Raw genomic sequence first — 19,550 nt, 5'->3', positions numbered from 1 at the left:
GAGGCAGGTGCAGGGAGTGAGGGCCAAGGGGTAATGAATTGGAGGCTCTGGGATGAGCAGGCCTCACCAGAAGTCAAGTACTGGAGTTCCAAATACAAACCCCTAACTCACATACACTGGGCCTAGATGAATCCTCAGTGCCACCAGCAGAGTCAAGAATACTTTCTCTGGTATCACCCAAGTGGAAGGAGAACAGGTAAAGGCCTGTATTGCAATAGGAAAGTCAGCACATCAGCAGCAAGATGTTGGGGGCACGGGGAGTTATTGTGCTGTGTCTTTAAATTTGAAAGAAGGGTAATCATTTATTTTTTGATTAAAAAATTCAGTTTACATTTTGTGTTTGCAACTACATTATTTGAACCACAATAGCTAGGGTTTTGAAAGGGCATTGAATTTCTGTGCCTTTTGGGGGGGGGGCGTTTACATAAAACTTCACACGTGAGGATATAAAAGCCCTGACTTTTAAAAGGAGAGCAGTCTGTCTCTGCTTTGTAATTACCCTTCAGTGTTATCTTCGGCTCCAGCTGTTCAATAGGAGCAGCTTTTGTAAAGGTCCTAAGCAGCCTTGGGGAGCAAGTGTCCTTCCTGCAGGTCCAGAAGAGGCGCAGTCTTCAGCGTCCAGGTGACCACCTGCTGACATGGCCGCTGGCTCCACTTCCCCTGTTAATTCTTCAGAGAACACAAAGGAAGGGAGGGTCCCTTTTCTCTCCATCTAAAAGGAACGCTTTTCTATATAAAACATGCCCCAAATCCTTTGTAAGGTCCAAGTCCCCATAGCACACGCTGAGGCTCCCGCTGACAGTGATGATGACAGCCTGAAGGAAGAGGGGTGACTTCCACTGGGTCTTTGCTCCTATTTCCCAACAATAAAGGAGTAGAACAGAGGGAGGCTGCCCACTCATCCAGGCCAACGTTCTGCTTTAAACCAGAGGAAAGCTGCTCGGTGTCTCTGCATTAGAGATGCGAATGCCCTCGTGAACATCGTCCAAGCAGTCATGGGAAGAAATGAAAGAAAGAATCAACAGGGCTGGGTTTACCAAGGGCATGGCACCTCTAAGTGTGGCAAGGGGCAGTCTTCTGCCATCCCAGGCCCCAGTCCTCAGGCTAGCCCAGAGATGAGTGCCCTCAATTTTACTCAAGGCACTATCAGGCAATGGCTGAAAATATTGTAGCTCTGAGTTAGGCTGTGGGGGACACAACTCTGATCTCAGATACTCTGGGGGCTGAAGTGGGAGACTGGGGACTTAAAACCGAGCCTGGGCCTTGTTCTGAAAAAACAAACAAACAAACGTCCCTATGTTTATAAGGGAAAGACCTCCACTCTGGCTTGCATGAACAAAGCTGGCTAAAAACCTGTATGCAGCTTGACCTAATTTCCACGAGTAAAAAGAGAGAATAAGGGGAAGGAATTGTCTGTGTGACAAAAAAGGCCTGGGACCTGCATCCAGCTCACAATGACTCTCTCTGGGGTTGGAGGCTGAGCTCAGAACATTCCACGTTCTGCTGCCACAAATCTGAGACTTCCCATCTCTTAAAGTTCCCATAACATGAAGCAGCCGATTTACAAAGGCTGGCATTTGATGAGAAAGAAAAGCAGGCATCATGTATTCATACAGACGGAGCTGGTTTTCAGTGTCGTTCTCAGCTGTTCCAGCAGGCTGACTCCCCTGGGCCCATCTGCAGAGCTGTCCTGTTTCGAACACCTCATTCCAAGCGTCCCTAATCAGACAGGACAACTGTGATCCTAGAGGGCCCCGCAGAGCCCTCTTCTCCCATCCTGCTGCTTTCTCTGAGGAAATTCCCCAGAAGCTGTCTGGATGACTTCTATGTTCATGCTCTTAAGAATTTGATACCAGTGTACAGGGTTCCTGACTACCCAGCAGCAGTGTGCTGTGTGGAGCAGAGACAGATTTTATCTGTCTAGTGTCTAAGGGTCAGTATACACAAGCACCCACACCCACACACACACACACACACACACACACACACACACACACACACAGAGAGAGACTTATACCCGAGCGCCTCCACATGCACACGCACACAGACGTGAACCTCACATAAATTCATGAACAACCATCTACAAATGAGCACGTGCACTTACATGTACAACACGTCTTAAGCACATCATAGATGTGTGTGCACATCTACTACAGACAGACATACATTTTAGCTTGCTCATGAACTACAAATGAGCACACACACTTGCATGTGTACTTAAGCACACTAAGCACACATATGCACATAGGCATGTGCACATCTAACACACACACACACACACACACACACACACACACACACACTTCAGTTTGCTCTGCTGACAAGGCTCAAGGCTGAGGTTCTGTAGAGCCGAAGGAACAGACTATGGCTGCAGGGTAGGAATATCCAGGTATGTTGGGCACATCCACATGGCTGCCACTTCTACTTCTTGGGTACCTCAGACCCAACTTGTATGAGGAATTGTAGGCAGGACGGTTCAGAGTGAGGGTGCTCAAAGGTATAGCAGCAGGCATCTGTGTCCTGGGGCCCCAGCATCATTCATAGCAGACTCTCACACAGAATGAAATCAGGTTTATTGCAGTATATACACAACTCAGTTCCACTCCGCGGTGTGTTTGTAGATATTCCACATACAACACGTAAGATCACGCGCTGGCCATATGGTTACTACACCTCTGCTACTGGTGAGTTCCAGCAGCGACCACTTTGTGATCAGCCGATCTCTTTCCCAGGACGAGGACCCAGCTATAGTTAGCATTAGCACATGCTGGGCTGAGGGAATGGTGTTCTGAATGTTCCGTGTGTACTCAGTGGCTGCTTGTGTTCACAGGATCTACATGTCTCTTCAGGGTCATGGCAGGGTCACGCCTAGTGGTTGATAGGACAACTTTCAGATATGGGAGGGCTGTGTGTCCGCCGAGCTGCTGGAGTAAGCAGTGAGCTCTGTATAAAGACAGGCAAGGCTGACACCAGGGCTTGTAGCACCCACCTTTTGTCACTGCCAACAGCTCTTTTAAGTGTTTCTGACCTAGGCCATTTGTTCCCCACAACCTGTTCTCTAGCCTGGTAGCCCTGCAAGGCAGCAGGTTAGTGGTGTTTTCTAGATCATCTGAGGTGTCTATCCTGTGCAGTTGCAGACAAACTGGAGGCCTTTCAAGAGTGGATAGAGGCAAAAGTGCAGGAGGGGTTCTGTGGACAGACATTCAGGACAGATGTCTGGCCCCCGGGCCTCAGCTAGTTTCTAGATACTTCTCTGCTGTACTAAAGCCCCCATGTACCAGAAGTGGAGCCCCTACTTTTGTGATTTTTCTGACCCCAAAACCTCTGGCTCTGGTACAATTGCTGAGATCATTGGTATTCATGCTGGCCGTGGCCTACATGCCTCAGAAAGCACAGGAAAACATTTTGCAGCTTTTATCCTGTGTGTGTGTGTGTGTGTGTGTGTGTTGGGGTGTAAGTTACATAGACTATGCCTGAACACTAGGTCCAGAACCTACAGCCCTTGCACTGGGCCATGACATGGTCTCCCAGGGTCTTTGGACACCGCAAGGAAAGGCACTCTCTGTCTGCAGCTGCTTTTCAATCACAGCAAGCATTCCCTCAGGTCTGCCTGCCCACAGTTGCAAATAACACTGGAAAAATAAGGATTGTTACTGGCAAATGTTGGATAGGAAAACTTGATGCCTCTTCATACTTTGATAAAATAAATCTCTTTAAGCAATTTTAAGATGGTGGTTTTCTTTAAAATAAAAATCGAAGTTTTCTACCAGCTAGAGAACAACCTTGGGCTGAATGGACAAGTCATGAATGAGGGCCTTCATGCCAGCAGCCGGCCTGGGATCCAGGGCTGCTCACCACTTGTAGGAAGCAGCAGATGCTAAGTGCCCTGGGAGGAGATGAGTTCCTGGCTTGGCCGCTGAACCATGAATATCCTCCCTGACTTATCTTTGGTCACTACCAGATGGTCCAGGGAATGGCAAGGGTGTGGCTGTCCAGATGTAGTCCACAGGACAGAACTCAAGGCCGGGGGCACCAGGAAGCTTGTAGGATGAGAAGGTTGCTTTCATCCACTTTCCCTGGTATGCCATAGATTGAGAGGAATGTCAGAGACAACCATAGGCATGCGCTGGGCCACAGGGTGGTGATGCTCAGCTGGTTCTGGACGTGGTTCTCCCTGACAGGAGGCAGTGGAGAAACTGGAATCTTCCTCCTTGTTTTTTTTCGGACGTTCTAGAACCCAGTTTTGATGTTCAGGGCCACCTGGTTTCCTTGCTCTCTTTGAAAGTAGAATATGGCTGTGCCATATTATGAAGAGGATGGCTTAAACGCTAGAGTCTGTCAACAATAACTGGTGTTTCAATCAAGTTACAATCGAGTTAAGGACCAGGGCTGACCCAATAAGGCACCAGACACTGGGGCAAGCAGAGGAAGCTGGCAAACACATATGTCAAACCCAGCAGCACTGTCAGCTCTGTATGAGGGACACAGCTAAATGACTGAGGTCTCTGACTGCAGGAAGGACTGGGTACGGGAGCCACGGTGTATCTGTAGGGCGCTTTCTGAGCCATTCCGGGACATGGACCAGCTGTGCAGCCGGTAGTCCCGGCTCCCAGGCTGGGTCAGGCACAGGCCTCTCCACCTTCTTTTCAGTTCACACTGTACCTGAGGGGGGGGTGAGGGTGTTAGTGAAGGGTCAGCTTGGAATGTAGGAACTTATGAATCCTCCAAAGACGCATACAGCATGGATGCAACCACTAGGTAGCAAACAGCTGGTATGGTTTTATAGCTCTTCTCTAGTAGACACAGGATGAGTGGTCTGGCCCACCCCCTGTTCCTGGTTCCTGGAGAGAAGTAACCCTCAGGCTCCAGAAGGGTATTGGGTGAGTGAGCAGGGAAAGGCAGAACAGAGAGCTGGAGGAGATGGTCGGCCTTTTTGCATATGAATGCCAGACATCAGCAGGGTACACTAAGGGGCTGGACATGGGAGTGGGGCACAGAAAAGGTACAGACTTATGAGTGAGCCTCATTGGTGAGTCTGACCAGTATGGAATGTGTCTTGCCTTGGCCCAGCTCCTTGGATCCTGTAGGACCTTCATCAATGTCTTCCCCCTTTAAAGACTCTTGAGTGAAGAAAGTGTTGGGAAGGGACAGGGATGTTGGCTCTGTCAAAGCCTTCCCTAGTGATAGAAAAGGGGCTGACTCTCAGGTCACAGTCATATAGAGACAATATGTAGGTTGGGTAGATTCTGAGGATTGGAGGTGCATGGAAGGAGTGGTCACATAAGAAGAACCAGGCTCTCATGCCATCTTGGGACAGTGATGTATCTCTCAATGAGGCCCAGCCCCTCCCACCAACGCCACATCTTCAGGGACCCAGTTCTGGGTTGAAGAGTAAGATGCTGACCCTGGGGGCTGGAGAGATGGCTCAGCGGTTAAGAGCACTGCCTGCTCTTCCAGAGGTCCTGAGTTCAATTCCCAGCAACCACTTGGTGGCTCACAGCCATCTCTACTGAGCTCTGATGCCTTCTTCTGGCATGCAAGTGTACATGCAGATAGGACACTCACATACAATTAACAAACAAAAACAAACAAACAAACAAGCTGACCATGATGGGGACATTGTGTGGAGGACAGAGGCTCAATTTGCTGGAAGGACTGGCAGTCTTGCTCAGAGGGGCTTTGGGAACCCAAGTTTGGCCTTGGTTGCATGGGGGCATAGTTGGCCAGAGGTTGTTGATGGGGCCAACTCCTGACCCAACGTCAGTGCCCAGTTCCAGCAGACAAAGGACTTACCTCACTGTTCAGAAAGCAATATAGAACTGCGACCACCAGGCCCTGAAAAGAGACAGAGTGTCAGAGCTGCCCACAGTCGGTGGCACCCGCGGTACCTCCCACACTTACCTGGAAGGAACCAACACATAACTCAAACAGGATCTGGTACGTGGAGGAGATGCCAATGGGGAAGGCAGCAAACACCATGTAGTGGACGCCAAACAGTGGGATTAGCAGCAGTGTGGACTTGGCGAGCCTCCTAGTAGAAGGAGAAGGACAAGATGCCTTGTGTTTCTCCCTTCACCCGCCTGAGGTCATGAGAGATTTCAGAGGCTAAAGCAGTCAGGGAGCACACAAACACTTACTCTTCTTGTGCCAATGAACCCTCTTCTCACGCTTGGGCAGAATTTTCATATGTGGACATGTGAGGCTGCTCATGAAGAGGAGATTCTTACAGGGTGTATCGTGTGGCTCACCAGCTCTCAGGGGATTTACTGTCCTTTGTCACGAGTGCCCACTGCTGGACCACACTACTCTTGGACAGATAATTCTGCTGGGGCTGGGTTATTCAAGGACAAAACCTACTAGGAGTGGGACCCTGGATTCCATTCTGAGAACTGGGTGGAGAGACTGCACGTAGCATCCCCAAAACACAGAGGGGAGGGTCTTCCATTACTGATACAGGGACCTGTCAATACAGATCATTTTTTTTCTGGAATCTGAGTTATCTCAGTTGAAGCTTCCTAGACTTCTACTGAGTTGTAACCACAGCTCAGATTCCAGGCCTTATCAGAATTCTGGAAGAGTTGGGCAATAGCTCAAGAATCTACATTTCTGTCCAGTTCCTAGTGACCTCTGCTGTCCTCATCCTGTTCTATGAGCCCTGCACTAGGGACCAGGTATCGAGCTTACCATCCCCAGGTGCCTCCAACTGCTCAGGACTGGGTGCTCATCTGAGGGGAAGCCTTCTCTTGGCTTCTTACTATCACTAAGCACACAGCCCATCTCCTCTAGATTCAGCTAGGGAAGGCAGGAGGCTTCTCCTGGTTCCTGTTCCTCTTTTTTCCTTTCGTTACCTCCAAACACAGGAGAAAATAAAACAACTTTCTCTCACTTATTTTAAAGGTTTCCTCTTCAAGTCCACACAAGCTAGAGTTATCTGAAAGGAGGGAACCTCAATTGAAGAACCGCCTTCAAAAGATCAAGCTGTGCGGCATTTTCTAAATTAGTGATCAGTGTGGGAGGGGCCAGGGGAGGCTACCCGTGGGCTGGTAGTCCCCAGTTCTATAAGAAAGCAGGCTGAGCAAGCCATGAGGAGTAAGCCAGTAACGAGCACCCTCCATGGCTTCTGCATCCAGGATCCTGCCCTGTTTGTGTTCCTGTCCTGACTTCTTTCAATAATGAACAGTGCCTTGGTTTTTGGTCATGGTGTTTCATCACAGAAATAGAAAACCTAAGTAAGACACAGGGTGTGCAAGTTCCAGAGATGTGTGTGTGTGGCTTCCTCCACACGTTAGGTCCTATGGGGTGGGGGATTAAGGGCAGGACTTTTCCTATCTGACAATCTGCACAGAAGCCTGGTCCTTTCTGAGATAGCCATGGTGCACGTGTTAGGTATCTCTACCAACAGAATATTTCTGCAGCTGCCGCCTTGCCAGTGCACACCCTTGAGGTTCTGTGCCTAGCAGGATGGGCCACCAGGCTCCTGAGTGCAATTCCTTTAGTTGAGGTTATAAGGAAGCTGCCAGGTCCTGACATTTGCATGACCTATCTACACATCTGTCCCCAGGACAGCCTGTGGGAGAGGAGGTCTTTAGTCCTTCTTTGTTACAATCCAAGGGGTGAAACATAGCCCTCTGCCCTTCTCATCACCCTGGAAGAGCATAGACAGCATTACCCTATGTAATTGATTCAAAAATAAAAGCATCCATCCCAAGAGCTTCTTAACGAACACTGCCCAGGAGCCCAGAGAAAAGGTCAGAGCAGACACTAAACAGGATTTGCCGAAAATCCAAATTCAATTGAAAGGCGACTAAGAATGGCCGCCCAGCTTTCCAGGGCTGCAGAGGGGGATGCATGAGAACCATTATCTCCCGTCAGGCACCACGGGGCAGCTTATACCTTGTTATGTGTTAGCCCGACAGGTTTCTTCCACTAGGAGAGACTCATTTCTCATATTTGGTGCGCAGCATGACACAACTAAGGCTTAAATGTCCACCAGGCCCTTTCTCTAGTCCTCTGTGCCAGGCACCAAATGTCTTTCGGTTGTTTCTCAAACCCAACAGGCCATTCTATTTTACAGATAAGGAGACAGCACACAGGGAAGGACCCTTTCTGCTTGGCCATACTGCTGCCTCAGCACCCACGTTGTGTTACATTTTTTTCCTCATGAAAAGCAGCGTGAGTGCGGGTGGCAACTTCCAACTGGCTCGGAGCTGATGACCTGCCAGGGTAATGCCGCTCTTAACCAGCATGGCATCATCTGAGCCCAGGCTCTTGTCCTGTACCAAATATAGCGTCACCGAACCAAGTCCAGGCTCCTGAGCTGTACCAAATACAACATCAACCGAATTCATGCTCACATCACACCTGAGTTGGGAATCTATGTTTTTCTTTGTGAATTATGGGTAACCTATTGCTTCCTTAGATAATCATAAATTAACTGGTGACACTCATGACCTCAAGTCCTGTGCCCTTCTAAGTGACACACAGCTTGTTAGATTATTGCTAAAGGCAGGTCTAGGCACAAAGTGCCAGCTGTGCTTGCATGGCCCAGCCCCAAGGTGTGGTGGGGAGGGCAGATGATATGGAGAACAATGCATGGTCAAAGGGAGATGTCAAACTGGGATATCATAGAAAGGACACATTTAAGGGACACTCTCACATCATGACTCTATGCTCGATGGCAAACATGAGAGAATGTTCTTACTTTTACCACCATCATCCCATCAGTGTGGTTTCTTGACCTCTCTGAGTGCTGGGCCAGCAGACTCCAGTGTCAGTGCATGTTGAGCATTAAGGGACACCTAGGCACCCTGAGGACCTTCTATGGGCTGGCATTGGGCTCTACTCTCCATGAGCTTCTCTGTACATTCCTCATGTTGGACAAGCAGATACTCACTTGTACTGTGACTGGTCATTGCCACCAACATCTGGAGAAGTTAGCTTCTGAAGTAAGATCCTTACAATGCTGATGAAGAGGGCAAAGTTGACCTGCACAGAGACAACAAAGGACTACGTGATCTGTGAGCACCTTTAGATCTTATCCCTCATCACCCATCTATAGGATTTAGCCACCATCTACCCCAGGCACTAGCTCTGCCCACTGCACCAAAGAGGACCTCGTGTGGGCATTGTGGGTACTACTGCATAAGGTTGTGGGTATCTGGCCATCTCTGTGGAGATGGGCAACAGATTATTTTAATCTCCTCCAAGCCTAGAATTCTTCTGATCTTTTCGCCTTGGAGTCCACTCTTCCCTGGGTATTGCCCTGGAGGAGATGGGGCCCTGCAGGAAGGTGGTAGCCGTTTGCATACGGTGGCTACCCTCTGCATGGTATGGGTGCACACAAGGAAGGCAGGGCATAGCCTCTCCACAGGCAGCTACTTACTACAATAGAAATTAGAATGGGCATCCGAATGACCCACCAGGGGATGCTGTGGTCGTTCGTGTCCCAGCAACTGTCAGAGAGAAAGAAACTGATGTCAACTCTGACTTCACATACAAACTAGGTTCAGGGTAGGACGGTTTGGGTGATGGCTGACTCTCACACGAAGAAGCTTGCAGAACCAACCTCCTCCCTTCTTGGGTCTTATACCCAATGTGCCAACCAGACTAAGATTGCATAGTTGCCTCCAACTAGATATAATTGCCCCACATGTAGAGTGAAGAGGCTTTCCTGGGTGAGTCAACCTGACAGTCTGCTAGTGGAGAGGTAGCATGGAGTGCAGTTCCAGGGTTGGTTGTCTCAAAGCTACGATGTTAATTCAAGGCACGTGCTCTCATTTGCTCTTGATATCATGAAGGCCCTTTGCTTCCTTCGGAAAACACATTCCCCCAAATCATATCTCTGTTTTGAAGAATTAAAAATGTGCCTTGAGAGTGACTGAGGTGGTCTTAACTCTCCATAAGGTTTATCTCCAGCAAAAGTGTGGTTATGCAAGGCTTCAGCTCACAGTGGATGCTGACTGTTCCAGCAAGGGCAGAGTCTCATGGCCTAGGGCCCCAGCCGGTTTGGCAATGTGACATGCATGGGCAGTTGAGCTGGCTCTGAGACCTCCAAACCACAGAGCGAAGAGTGCCTTCCAGCTGACACTACCTCAGTTGTCAGTCCTGCTTAACCAAGGGTGACTGGGCCAGTGAACCCAGCTGAGGAACAACTGCTGTGGTAAGTGGATGGGGATTCGTTTTTGTTGTCAGTATAGAGTCACAGACTAAAGAAAAGGATTAGCTTAGACCAACCACTCAGAGTGATGTACTCTCCAGTGGACACTTGATACCCTGGGGTCTTTTGTGAGATACATATAGGCTAGGGATGCCTGTTACTACCCCTGGACTCAGAAGTTCTCAGAGAAGGAGCTCACAGAGGCCATCCAGGCAGCCATATGGCCTGATCTCAATGCATTTCCCCCCCTGCTCCCCAGTAAACCTGCTTGTTTCTGCTTAGCTGTCTTGGGAACACCAAAGAGTCATGCAGAGTATCACTCATTTCGCCTGGCTTTCCCCATTTTAGCTAAATAAGGTGTGGTTTAACTTTCACCTCTCCTTTGGGCCATCTCCTAAATACTGAAATGCATAGTGAGTCTTGCCCATGACCATGCACGTGTCTTCAAATCACGGGGTGCTAAATGTTGCCTAGAAATATCTTGACTGGCTGCAAGTCTTTTGTCTCTAAGGGTACAAGCTTCCTTAACTCTCAGATATTCAACCAGCACCAGCAGGTCTTGTTTCACAGGCGTGAATGCATACACAATACTTACCCTGTGTCTTCTAAAGAAAGGCGAGTTGCTATCCATGCACCTATACACACACTGGGGATACCTGCGGAGAGACCCCATCAGATTGGCTCCTGCTCATTAATGAGAAGCAACACTGTACACCTGGCACTCAGGAATCAGAACGTGTAAAGAGTAATTTTCAACCAAAGGACCACATGGAAGCTCTCACTTAATGTCTTCGCCAATGTGTGAAGGTTTGCACTTATACCTCATTAAGCAGGAAGGACAAATGTGTCTGAAAGCTGAGAATCTGAACAGAGCTGAAGGCTGTCAAAGACAGGGAGGCCAAGTAAGAGGGAGACATGCTCACTGGGTCCATGTTGTCTGAGGGGCTGGGTGTTTTACTCCCTAAGCCATGCAAACTTTCGTCCCTTCCTGCTCTGGAAAGGGCTGGCTCCGGGCAGCAGGTAGACGTGCCATCTGCCTGCTCCTCTGACTTTTCATTGCTGATATGAGCTGACTGGGAAAAGGGAAAGGAACAATTATTCTGCTACTCATTTGAGGTAAAGGGGGTGTGAACGGAAGTCGAATTCTAAAGGATTTTAAAACCAGCTCCTTGGTTGACATCGACGGAACCCTCCAACGCACCCAAGGTGACCAGTGAGTATGGCCCTGGAGTAGGGTTTTGAGCAGAAACCTACATATTTTGGTGAAATGAGATGGCAATCAAGATGGAGATATGAAGGCCCTTACCCCATCCAATAAGAAGGTAGGCCAGGAAACACCTGCTGGGAGGAAGGATGGCTACCAGGAGGGTGTGCAGGTAGAGACCCTCCACCAGAAGCCAGTAGAAGTTCGCCATGATACAGTACTGGAAGAATACCAGGCTGAGCTTGCAGCCAACCTGGAACCAGAGACAGCGAGAGAACGTGCCAGTTGGTAAAAATAGTTATGGTAGGCAGGGCAGCTCTCTGTTTGGATAAGTTGTAAAGCAAAGCCAGTGCGCTGACTTGGACGGACATTGTTAATATCTTGGCCCAGCAGAGGCCAAAAATGTGTTATACTGAGGCACAGTCCTTTGTATATACAATGCCAGGGACCATCTGCAGGAAGCCTCTGATCCTTGAAGCGAGAAGTGTAGGCAGGGAGTTCCTGGGAGCCAGTTGTTGGCCACCTTCCTGAACCCAGGCTCAGACATTCCTCCTCCTCCTCCTCCTCCTCCTCCTCCTCCTCCTCCTCCTCCTCCTCCTCCTCCTCCTCCTCCTCCTCCTCCTCCTCCTCCTCTTTCTCCCTCTCCCTCAATCCTCCTTTCTTCTGTGTTACTCCTGGCCCCTCTGCCATGTCTTTACCTCAGTATTTTCTCCACTGCCCACCCAAGGGGCTCCCTCTCTCCAGAACATGCAGTAGAAGAGAGCACGTGCTGCTAAAGTGACAACAGGATACCTGTTTTAGGGCTTCTATGGCTGTGATGAAACACCATGACCAAAAGCAGTTTAAGGAGGAAAGGGTTTATTTTATCTTATGACTCTCAAGTCACACTTCCTCACTGGGGGAAGTCAAGGCTGGAACCTGGTTCTAGGAACCAAAGCAGAAGCCACAAGAAGTGCTGCTTAATGGCTTGCTCCTCATGGTTTCCTCAGCCAGGGAGCCAGACCCTTTCACAACAGTCATCAATCAAGAAAATGCTGGCAGGCCAATCTGGTATTTCCTAACTGAGGTTTTCCTCAACTGAGGTTTTCACTTGCCCAATGAGTCTAGGTTATGTCGAGTTGGCATAAAAGTAGCCAGAACAATGTGATGGACACTGAGGTACTTGCAGGGGCATTGCCCAGGATACCTGGGAGGCTGTCAGTGTCTGGATGCTGGGGGAAGTGAAGGCTCTGCCCAGTGAACCTGCAGTTCCCTGGTGTCAACCCCTGTGTCTGAACAAAGGATTAACATTGGAGAAGGTTGGCAGACCATGATCATTTCCTTAAGAGATGGTAGAGGTTTGGGGAGAAAAAACAATGGGCCAAAGTTAGATTCCTAGACTTGAAAATAAAAATGACAGCTTTTAATTTAATATGTTGTTTTCCCTTCCTTGAAGATCATTTTAAAACTCCTAGGAAAAACAGTTCATTTGCTATATTTCTCTTGTTTTACACTTTGTTTCCAACTCTGATTTCTTAAAATTTAAATACCTACTCTTACAATCTTTATCATGTATGTCCATGCATTGTACCCACCTCACATACAGATACAACTTGGTACTCACCCATAGCACATGTGTAAATATATATCACACATATATGAACGTATGTATGACAAATTCACATATATGAATATTTTGCATGTATTGAATATATATCCATCCTATGTATAAAGCATATCCATCCCACATATGGTATCTCATCTTGTATCCATAACACAAGGCTCTCCACACATGTATATTTACTCCATGTAACTGTAGGTGTGCATATTCACAGACAGGTAAATGAGAATGGAGTTGAAAGTGATCTTCTTTTTTTCCTATAGAAACAGCAATTTCCCAACTACGCACAGAGTTGAAATCCTGACTTATTAAATACTTGGTCATATAAAAGGAGACTAAAGGTTTAAATATCCTGATTACATATTTTGCATCACACACAGGAAACGTGGAAAGCTTTCCAGAGGACCTACGTGTCTTTGAGGGGCTTGACCTCGACATGCTGAACTCTACCCATTCCCAGCCTCTTGCACATAGCTATAGTCTTAAGCTTTGGTGCCTCCTTTTTCTCCAAATGAAAGTAAGGCACAGAATGATTCCTGTTTCCAGGAACAGTCAGACACCAGAGACTTCCTACTAGTGTAGTCTCCTCCATCAGTGAGGATTCCCACAGCTTCTGATCTTAGCATGGGACCCTGCCTGTAAATGCCCCAGCAATGCAGCCCTGAAGATGAGCAAACGACGATCTACAATTTTGCAACTTGTTATCACTCATCGGGGTAGAGAGGGAAACAACTCACAAATTCCCCTGAGAGATGAATCTGGTAGGGGATAACCTGTTTAAACATATCCCGCCTTTTCGACACTCGATAAAGACTGTCCTACGTTAGAACACAAAATGAGTAAATTACAAGTGCATTAAAGGCATAAATTAACAAAACTGAGGACAAACATCTCTTAATAAAAACAGGAAATCTGAAACCCAAACAAATGCAATGCCAAAAGGCTAGGAGACAATTTTGAGCATACAAAAATGCTGAAAAATTCTATGAAGTAGAAGACCACCAAGATGCAACTGACAAGTGGTGAATCTGGAAACATATTTGCAGCAGAAATATAAAAGGATCCTTTCAGTAGACAACAATACAGACAGACTTGTCAAGGAAAGATAAGACCATGTTTTGGGAGGCAGAGAAATCCCAGAAGGATGGCTGCTCTTGGCAGTATCTTTGATAGGGATACTGGGCACCAAGAAGAGAGCTTTATGTCATAGTCCTTCCGGTGCCACTCAAAAAGCAATCAATTAATTTGCTTACAGTTTAAAAATACATCTTCCCTTTGCATGGCACTAGCCCCAGGCTATGGTATGAGGAGGTGTTCTGATGGGTGATGAGGTCATAAGGTGGAGCTAGGAGATGAGGATGTGGTTGAGAAGTGGGTTGTTTCTGACATGCATGAGATGCCAAAATGGCAGTGCTTTGGTCCTGGACCTTTGGCTTCCAGAAGAGTAAGAAGTGATGTCTGAGCTGTTATGTCTGCTCAGGTTGTTGAGATGCTTTGAGTTGATCACTCAACCTGTGAGTTCCACCTTATAGGAACAGCAACACATCCGTGTGTGGAAGAGGAAACCAGGAGATATAACAGCAATGGGCAAAACCAAGATGGTGCTCGTGCTGGGGAACTAGTCAGATGAATCATGCTGCACCATGTGGTGGTCATGACGTGACGAGGATGACAGTCAATAGGGTATGGCTGACTTGAGGGCATCTATTATAGAAGAAGGTGCAGAAGGATGCTTGTGAGAATCCCATGTCCTTGTCAAATGGCACGAGAAATGCTGCTTCTCATTTCTGTCCCTTAGTTCATTGGTAACAAGTGTGACCTGTGAAGATCAGAGTCCTGAGCAACATGGAATCCTCTTCTGACCTCTCCTTCCACAACATTGTTCATGAAACCACATAAGACTGGTGTCCTGTGTGTGTGTGTGTGTGTGTGTGTGTGTGTGTGTAGGGTGGTCTACTTTTGCCCTATTAGGTTGGTGCAAGGACACCAGGGAAGGATTAACAGGCCCAGGCAGATTATTAGCAGAATCCTGAGAGACCAAAGCTCTGTCTGGGAGTCTCTGTTTGAGTATATACACATGTGCATATTCATGTACTTGTGTGCACTTGCATATGTGCACAAGACATACTTGGGATGTATATACACATGTGTCTGAACAATGTCTTGCATAGGTGCATTTTGTAAATGTGTAAAAAAATCTGTTCACACACACAGGTTTTTATGTATGCTCTGCACATGTATGTGGGCAAAGTCATTCACTGTTTCTCCTTTTTTTCTTCTTCCATTCTGACATTAGCTGTGTGGGATGACGACCCCTAGCCAAACTTCCAGACTGGACTTTTGGCCTGCTATCCCCTAGTTTCCCCTAGACACTCAGTAGTCAAATGGAGCCTGGTTCTGTCTAGGTGACTGTCTGGGACTTGATGTAGTGTTTGGGACTGTGGCTTATCCACTGCCCTCATCCAGACAGATGGAACTCAGGATTCTTAGAATCTGCAGACCTCTAGAGAAATCTGTTCAGATCTCCAGTGATAAACTGCTCTGCTGCATTCACGCTGCCCAGAAGTTGAGGAACCTGTGTAGCCTCTGGCCACATGGAAGAGTTGTTTTGCCAGCCTTCCCTGGCCAGAAAGAGGCCTCTTCATGTGTGGAATCATTCTGCTGCCTGGAAAAAGCAATTTGTCACATCGTGGGGAGCATTTCTGGTGGGTTGCGAGTAATGTTGGTTTAGCAAAATACATCCAGGAATAAAATGGAAAAAATGGAGTTGGAAGGAGAAAGGTTTCCCGTTACTCATTCTGCAGTCTGACTCTATTTTGCTAATGTGCTCATAACTTTATCATTCTCCAGACAGCACTGTCTTTTTCATCCTCTCTCCCCTCCATGCTGGGCTCTGGCTTCTTCTTTGGCTCTGTCTTTGCACCTTGTCCCTCCTGACTGCCTTCTCTGTGTTGGAATCCCAGGGCCTTCAGGTACTGGGGCACAGCTGGATCCTCTATTCCCCCAGAGAAGCTTGGGAAACAGGGGGAACCTGTCCATATTTTCAGCTCTCACCCCCAGCCCTTGGCACTAGCCTGGGTATGCTGGCTGGTGTCTGACCTTTGGGGAGTAACACGAACTTAGGGTGGATCTTCAGCACCTTGGAAAAACTGCAGGATTTCCTCAGCCCAGTCTCACCATTTGTGATGCAGGCTAAATCCTAGTTCAGCAAACACTCACAGCAGTGCTAGAAGGAATTCAACACTGTAGTATTAGGTGGGGATTCCCCTGTAGGTTCTGACAACATGGAGAGGGTGGGGAGGGTGGTGCCACTGCTCTACCCTTTTCTACTTCAAGGCTGCCTTCTCTCTGCTCCTCCACATGAAGGGTTCAGGTTTTTGGGGTCTCATTGATGTAGAATTAAGCAGGGATGCTTCAGATAGAGGTGGGTAATGGGTGTCTCTGAGGATCAGTTTCTTTAAGAAGAAGCTAAGGAATCAAAACCACAAAGGGCAGCTCTGGGCACTGATCTGCAACACCTCACTGTTCACCTCTGATAATCACATACTAATACCCTCATCTCAGGACAAAAGCTTCAGAGACAGCAAGGTATGCCCAGGGGCAGACTTTTCCAGGTGGTGGATCCTGTTTTCAACTTTGCTATTGTAACAGGTGTTTTTTAAAGCCCACCTCTATATCATGAGTCTGGAGAATGCGCTTACCTGTAGGTGGACGGTGAGGGCTAGACACAGCTGACATGCTATACAGCTACAAGGCACTATGCCGTGTCAAAACTAAACTAACTAAACTCTCTTCAGGCCAAACTGGATGTTAGCAGATAAACCTACTCACATGCAGCAGGGGGTAGGGAGGGTGGGGGGCAGTTCAGTGTCCAGTTACTGAGACCCCAGATCAGGAACTACACCGAGTTCCCAAAGGTGGAGCAGTATATGCTAGTGGAGAAAACCCTGGGAAGACTTACATGTAGAAGGCTCTCAAATACCTGTCCAATTGACTTGAGTAGTAGTACATCACCACTCTTATCCCTGCAAGCAGAGCCAAGGCAGAAGGGCTAGGCACACGAGAGAACCCATGCTGCACTGCAAAAACTAATCATCGCCTTGTGTGTTCTTGCATCAAAGTTATACCGAGTGCACTTCCCACTGCCATCGCCTGCGGTTTATATAACCATGGGAGTTGATCATCTCTAGGAAATGGGTAGAGGGACTCCTTGGAATCTGGAAGATTTAGATTAACATGTATGCTCATCTACAAAAGGATTTCTTACCTGCTGCTGCTGCATTCATTTCAGCATTGGTCACCAGGGCCTAGTGCCTCTCAATTTCCCAACCCCACCCAGTGGCTAGACACCAGTCAGCCTTCTTGTGGACCCCCTGGTCTTGCCTGCAGACACAGGCCTGAACCCATGCAGCCTCTTTCCATTGCTCAGGCATGAGAAGGACTATGATCCTGCTTCTTGCCCCTTTGAGAGTGGGGAGGTTGGTAGGTACTAGGGTCTCCCCCATGCACTGTGATTTTGCCCTCAGGACAGTCTTACCCAGGAGCCCGGCTGGTCGTGGCAGCGCAGTGTACCTGAGCTGGAGTAGAGCACACTGTCCTTGACCAGCACAGAGATGGCTCTCAGCATGAAGGAGAGGAACAGATTCAGGTGGATGTAGTTCCTTGTGCAGTGCAGCTTCCTGAAGGGGGAGAGTCAGAAATTGATGTTTAATTATCACTTATGCTGTTTCTTCTCATGAAATTTACCATTTATCTTACTTCAGTTATCACAGTATTGTTTTTTGTTTGTTTCCATCTCTTGGCAAATGGATTCTTCTTTTATTTCAGATTACTTCCTTAGGTTGGAGCTCTATATAATGCAAAAGCCACACAAAAGCTGTCTTGAGCCTGCAACCAACTGTGTCTGTTCCCCCATGTTTCAGGACACAGGCTGTGTAATTGAATGTGGGTGTCCCATTATTTCTTGTCTTCTGTTGTAGCCTGTGGTCTTCATTCTCAGTTGCTTCTACTCTGAGACAGAGCCACAGCCATGACCTTACCCACTTCTCAGCTGAAACTTGGCCTCAAAGGCTTCGACTCTGATGTATAACTTTCTGAATTAGGTAGGAAACTGCCTTCTGTACAAGTTAACTTTCTCCTCTTTATATTGACACCAAGGGTACAGTTTGATGCCTTCCACTGATCCCCTTTCCTGGCCACATAAGCATTGACTTGCTCTTTGACTCTCTCATGGTCCTGGACCTGGGTGAGCCAATCATTGGCTGTGAGCTATGTGAACAAATGAGACTGAAATATGGCCAAATGTGGGTTGATTTAAAATTTTATGTATTTTAATTAATCTAAAGTTAAAAGCAAGAGCAGCATGGACTACTTTTCTTTTGTACATTATATTCTTGTCTTGAATTAATATATTCAGTATATGTATTGTGTGTACGTTATGTGCGCTATGGCAATGTCAGGTATATGTATTGTGTTTGTGTTTTAATGTGTACTATGGCAGTGTCATAGTGCAATACCGCAATACCCCTTAGTATTACACACAAATGAGATGCTGATAGAGGTTAATAGATTAATTCAATTACAATTATTTTATTTTCTGTACACAAACAGAACATATGTTAATATGTCAATATTTTTGGAGACTGAATGAGTTCTAGTGAAACTTGCAAAAAATCATATTCAATTATTTATGGAAATAAGCTATTTTAGTTGTGTTTTTTACTTTACAAAGTAAGTGTAGGTGAGGCTTAGAACTTAAAGTGAAGGCACACTACTGACACAGCAGCACCTGTGTGGATATGGTTAGATGAGGATATGTCATGAACAGCAGATGCCGTTTTCTGCGGTGGAGGAGAGATTCTGTTGAATTTGACAAGAACGTCCAAAAGGTAGTCACCTGAAATTAGAATTAGAATCCCAACAAAGGAGCCAGTGAAAACAGTGGAATGGGGCCCTTGTCCAGCACTTCCAAGAAACCCTGAAACCTGGCAAAACTACTCAAACTAATCCTGTTGAAACTCTGGAAAATAGTCGAGTTGATAGCTATGCGGTCCCTGATCCCAGGTTAGCACACTTTAGGTCAGCCTTGCCTTGTCCAAGGGTACATGCCCAGCTTAGCACTGTCCTGGACTACAGCTCATGTTTGCTGTGTGGTCTCAGGAATTACCTACAAATACAAGACAATTTTTCTTAAACCTCCAATTTCATTAAACGGGTACGACCTTCCAGAACATACTCAGATTGAGCAGCAGCTGTGATGAAAGCCACATAGTTTTTGGATGCTGCCTAAGGCCAACATTAACAGTTCAGTCAAATGACAGACATTCTGGAGCCTGAGAAGAAAGGCTGAGGAGAGGCTCTCCGGGAAAGCAGGATTCTGAAAAGCTCTCATATATACAGAGGAACTTAGAAAACTGCATACATGCTGTAGGCAGGTTATAGGCTCCAAAAGAGCTTTTACTGTTCTTTGGCATGAGCAAAATGAAGTTAAGGCAGAGTGGTAAACAGCTTGTCTAAGCCTTGGAGGAGTACTTCTAACACAGCCAGACTCCCCATATAGAAAATATATGTTTTCTTTTCTTCCTGTGTTT

The 19,550-nt window shown here is 47.2% G+C and overlaps 1 protein-coding gene across 7 annotated transcripts in view; it reads right to left on the bottom strand.

Moving 5' to 3' along the window:
- Positions 1-2,556: 2,556 nt before the first annotated feature.
- Vipr2 (vasoactive intestinal peptide receptor 2) overlaps positions 2,557-19,550 on the bottom strand; it is a 73,938-nt gene continuing 56,944 nt past the window's right edge. For 4 of the 7 annotated variants that reach the window (XM_017594055.3, XM_063261586.1, NM_017238.2 and 1 more), the window contains 8 exons: positions 17,498-17,639; positions 11,463-11,613; positions 10,752-10,812; positions 9,383-9,452; positions 8,894-8,985; positions 5,902-6,031; positions 5,794-5,835; positions 2,557-4,662 (listed from right to left, as the gene is read on the bottom strand). In XM_017594055.3, coding sequence (XP_017449544.1) covers positions 4,489-4,662; positions 5,794-5,835; positions 5,902-6,031; positions 8,894-8,985; positions 9,383-9,452; positions 10,752-10,812; positions 11,463-11,613; positions 17,498-17,639 — 862 coding nt within the window. In that variant the 3' untranslated portion in view covers positions 2,557-4,488. Of the gene's footprint in view, positions 4,663-5,793; positions 5,836-5,901; positions 6,032-8,893; positions 8,986-9,382; positions 9,453-10,751; positions 10,813-11,462; positions 11,614-17,497; positions 17,640-19,550 lie in introns of those variants that run through there. The other 3 variants (XM_039111850.2, XM_039111852.2, XR_005505447.2) reach the window with 3 other exon arrangements.

This window comes from Rattus norvegicus, chromosome 6 (genome assembly GCF_036323735.1).
Source record: "Rattus norvegicus strain BN/NHsdMcwi chromosome 6, GRCr8, whole genome shotgun sequence".
Classification (NCBI taxonomy): domain Eukaryota; kingdom Metazoa; phylum Chordata; class Mammalia; order Rodentia; family Muridae; genus Rattus; species Rattus norvegicus.
Note: the sequence above shows the minus strand (reverse complement) of the source record. Positions and strands in the feature narration are given on the sequence as shown.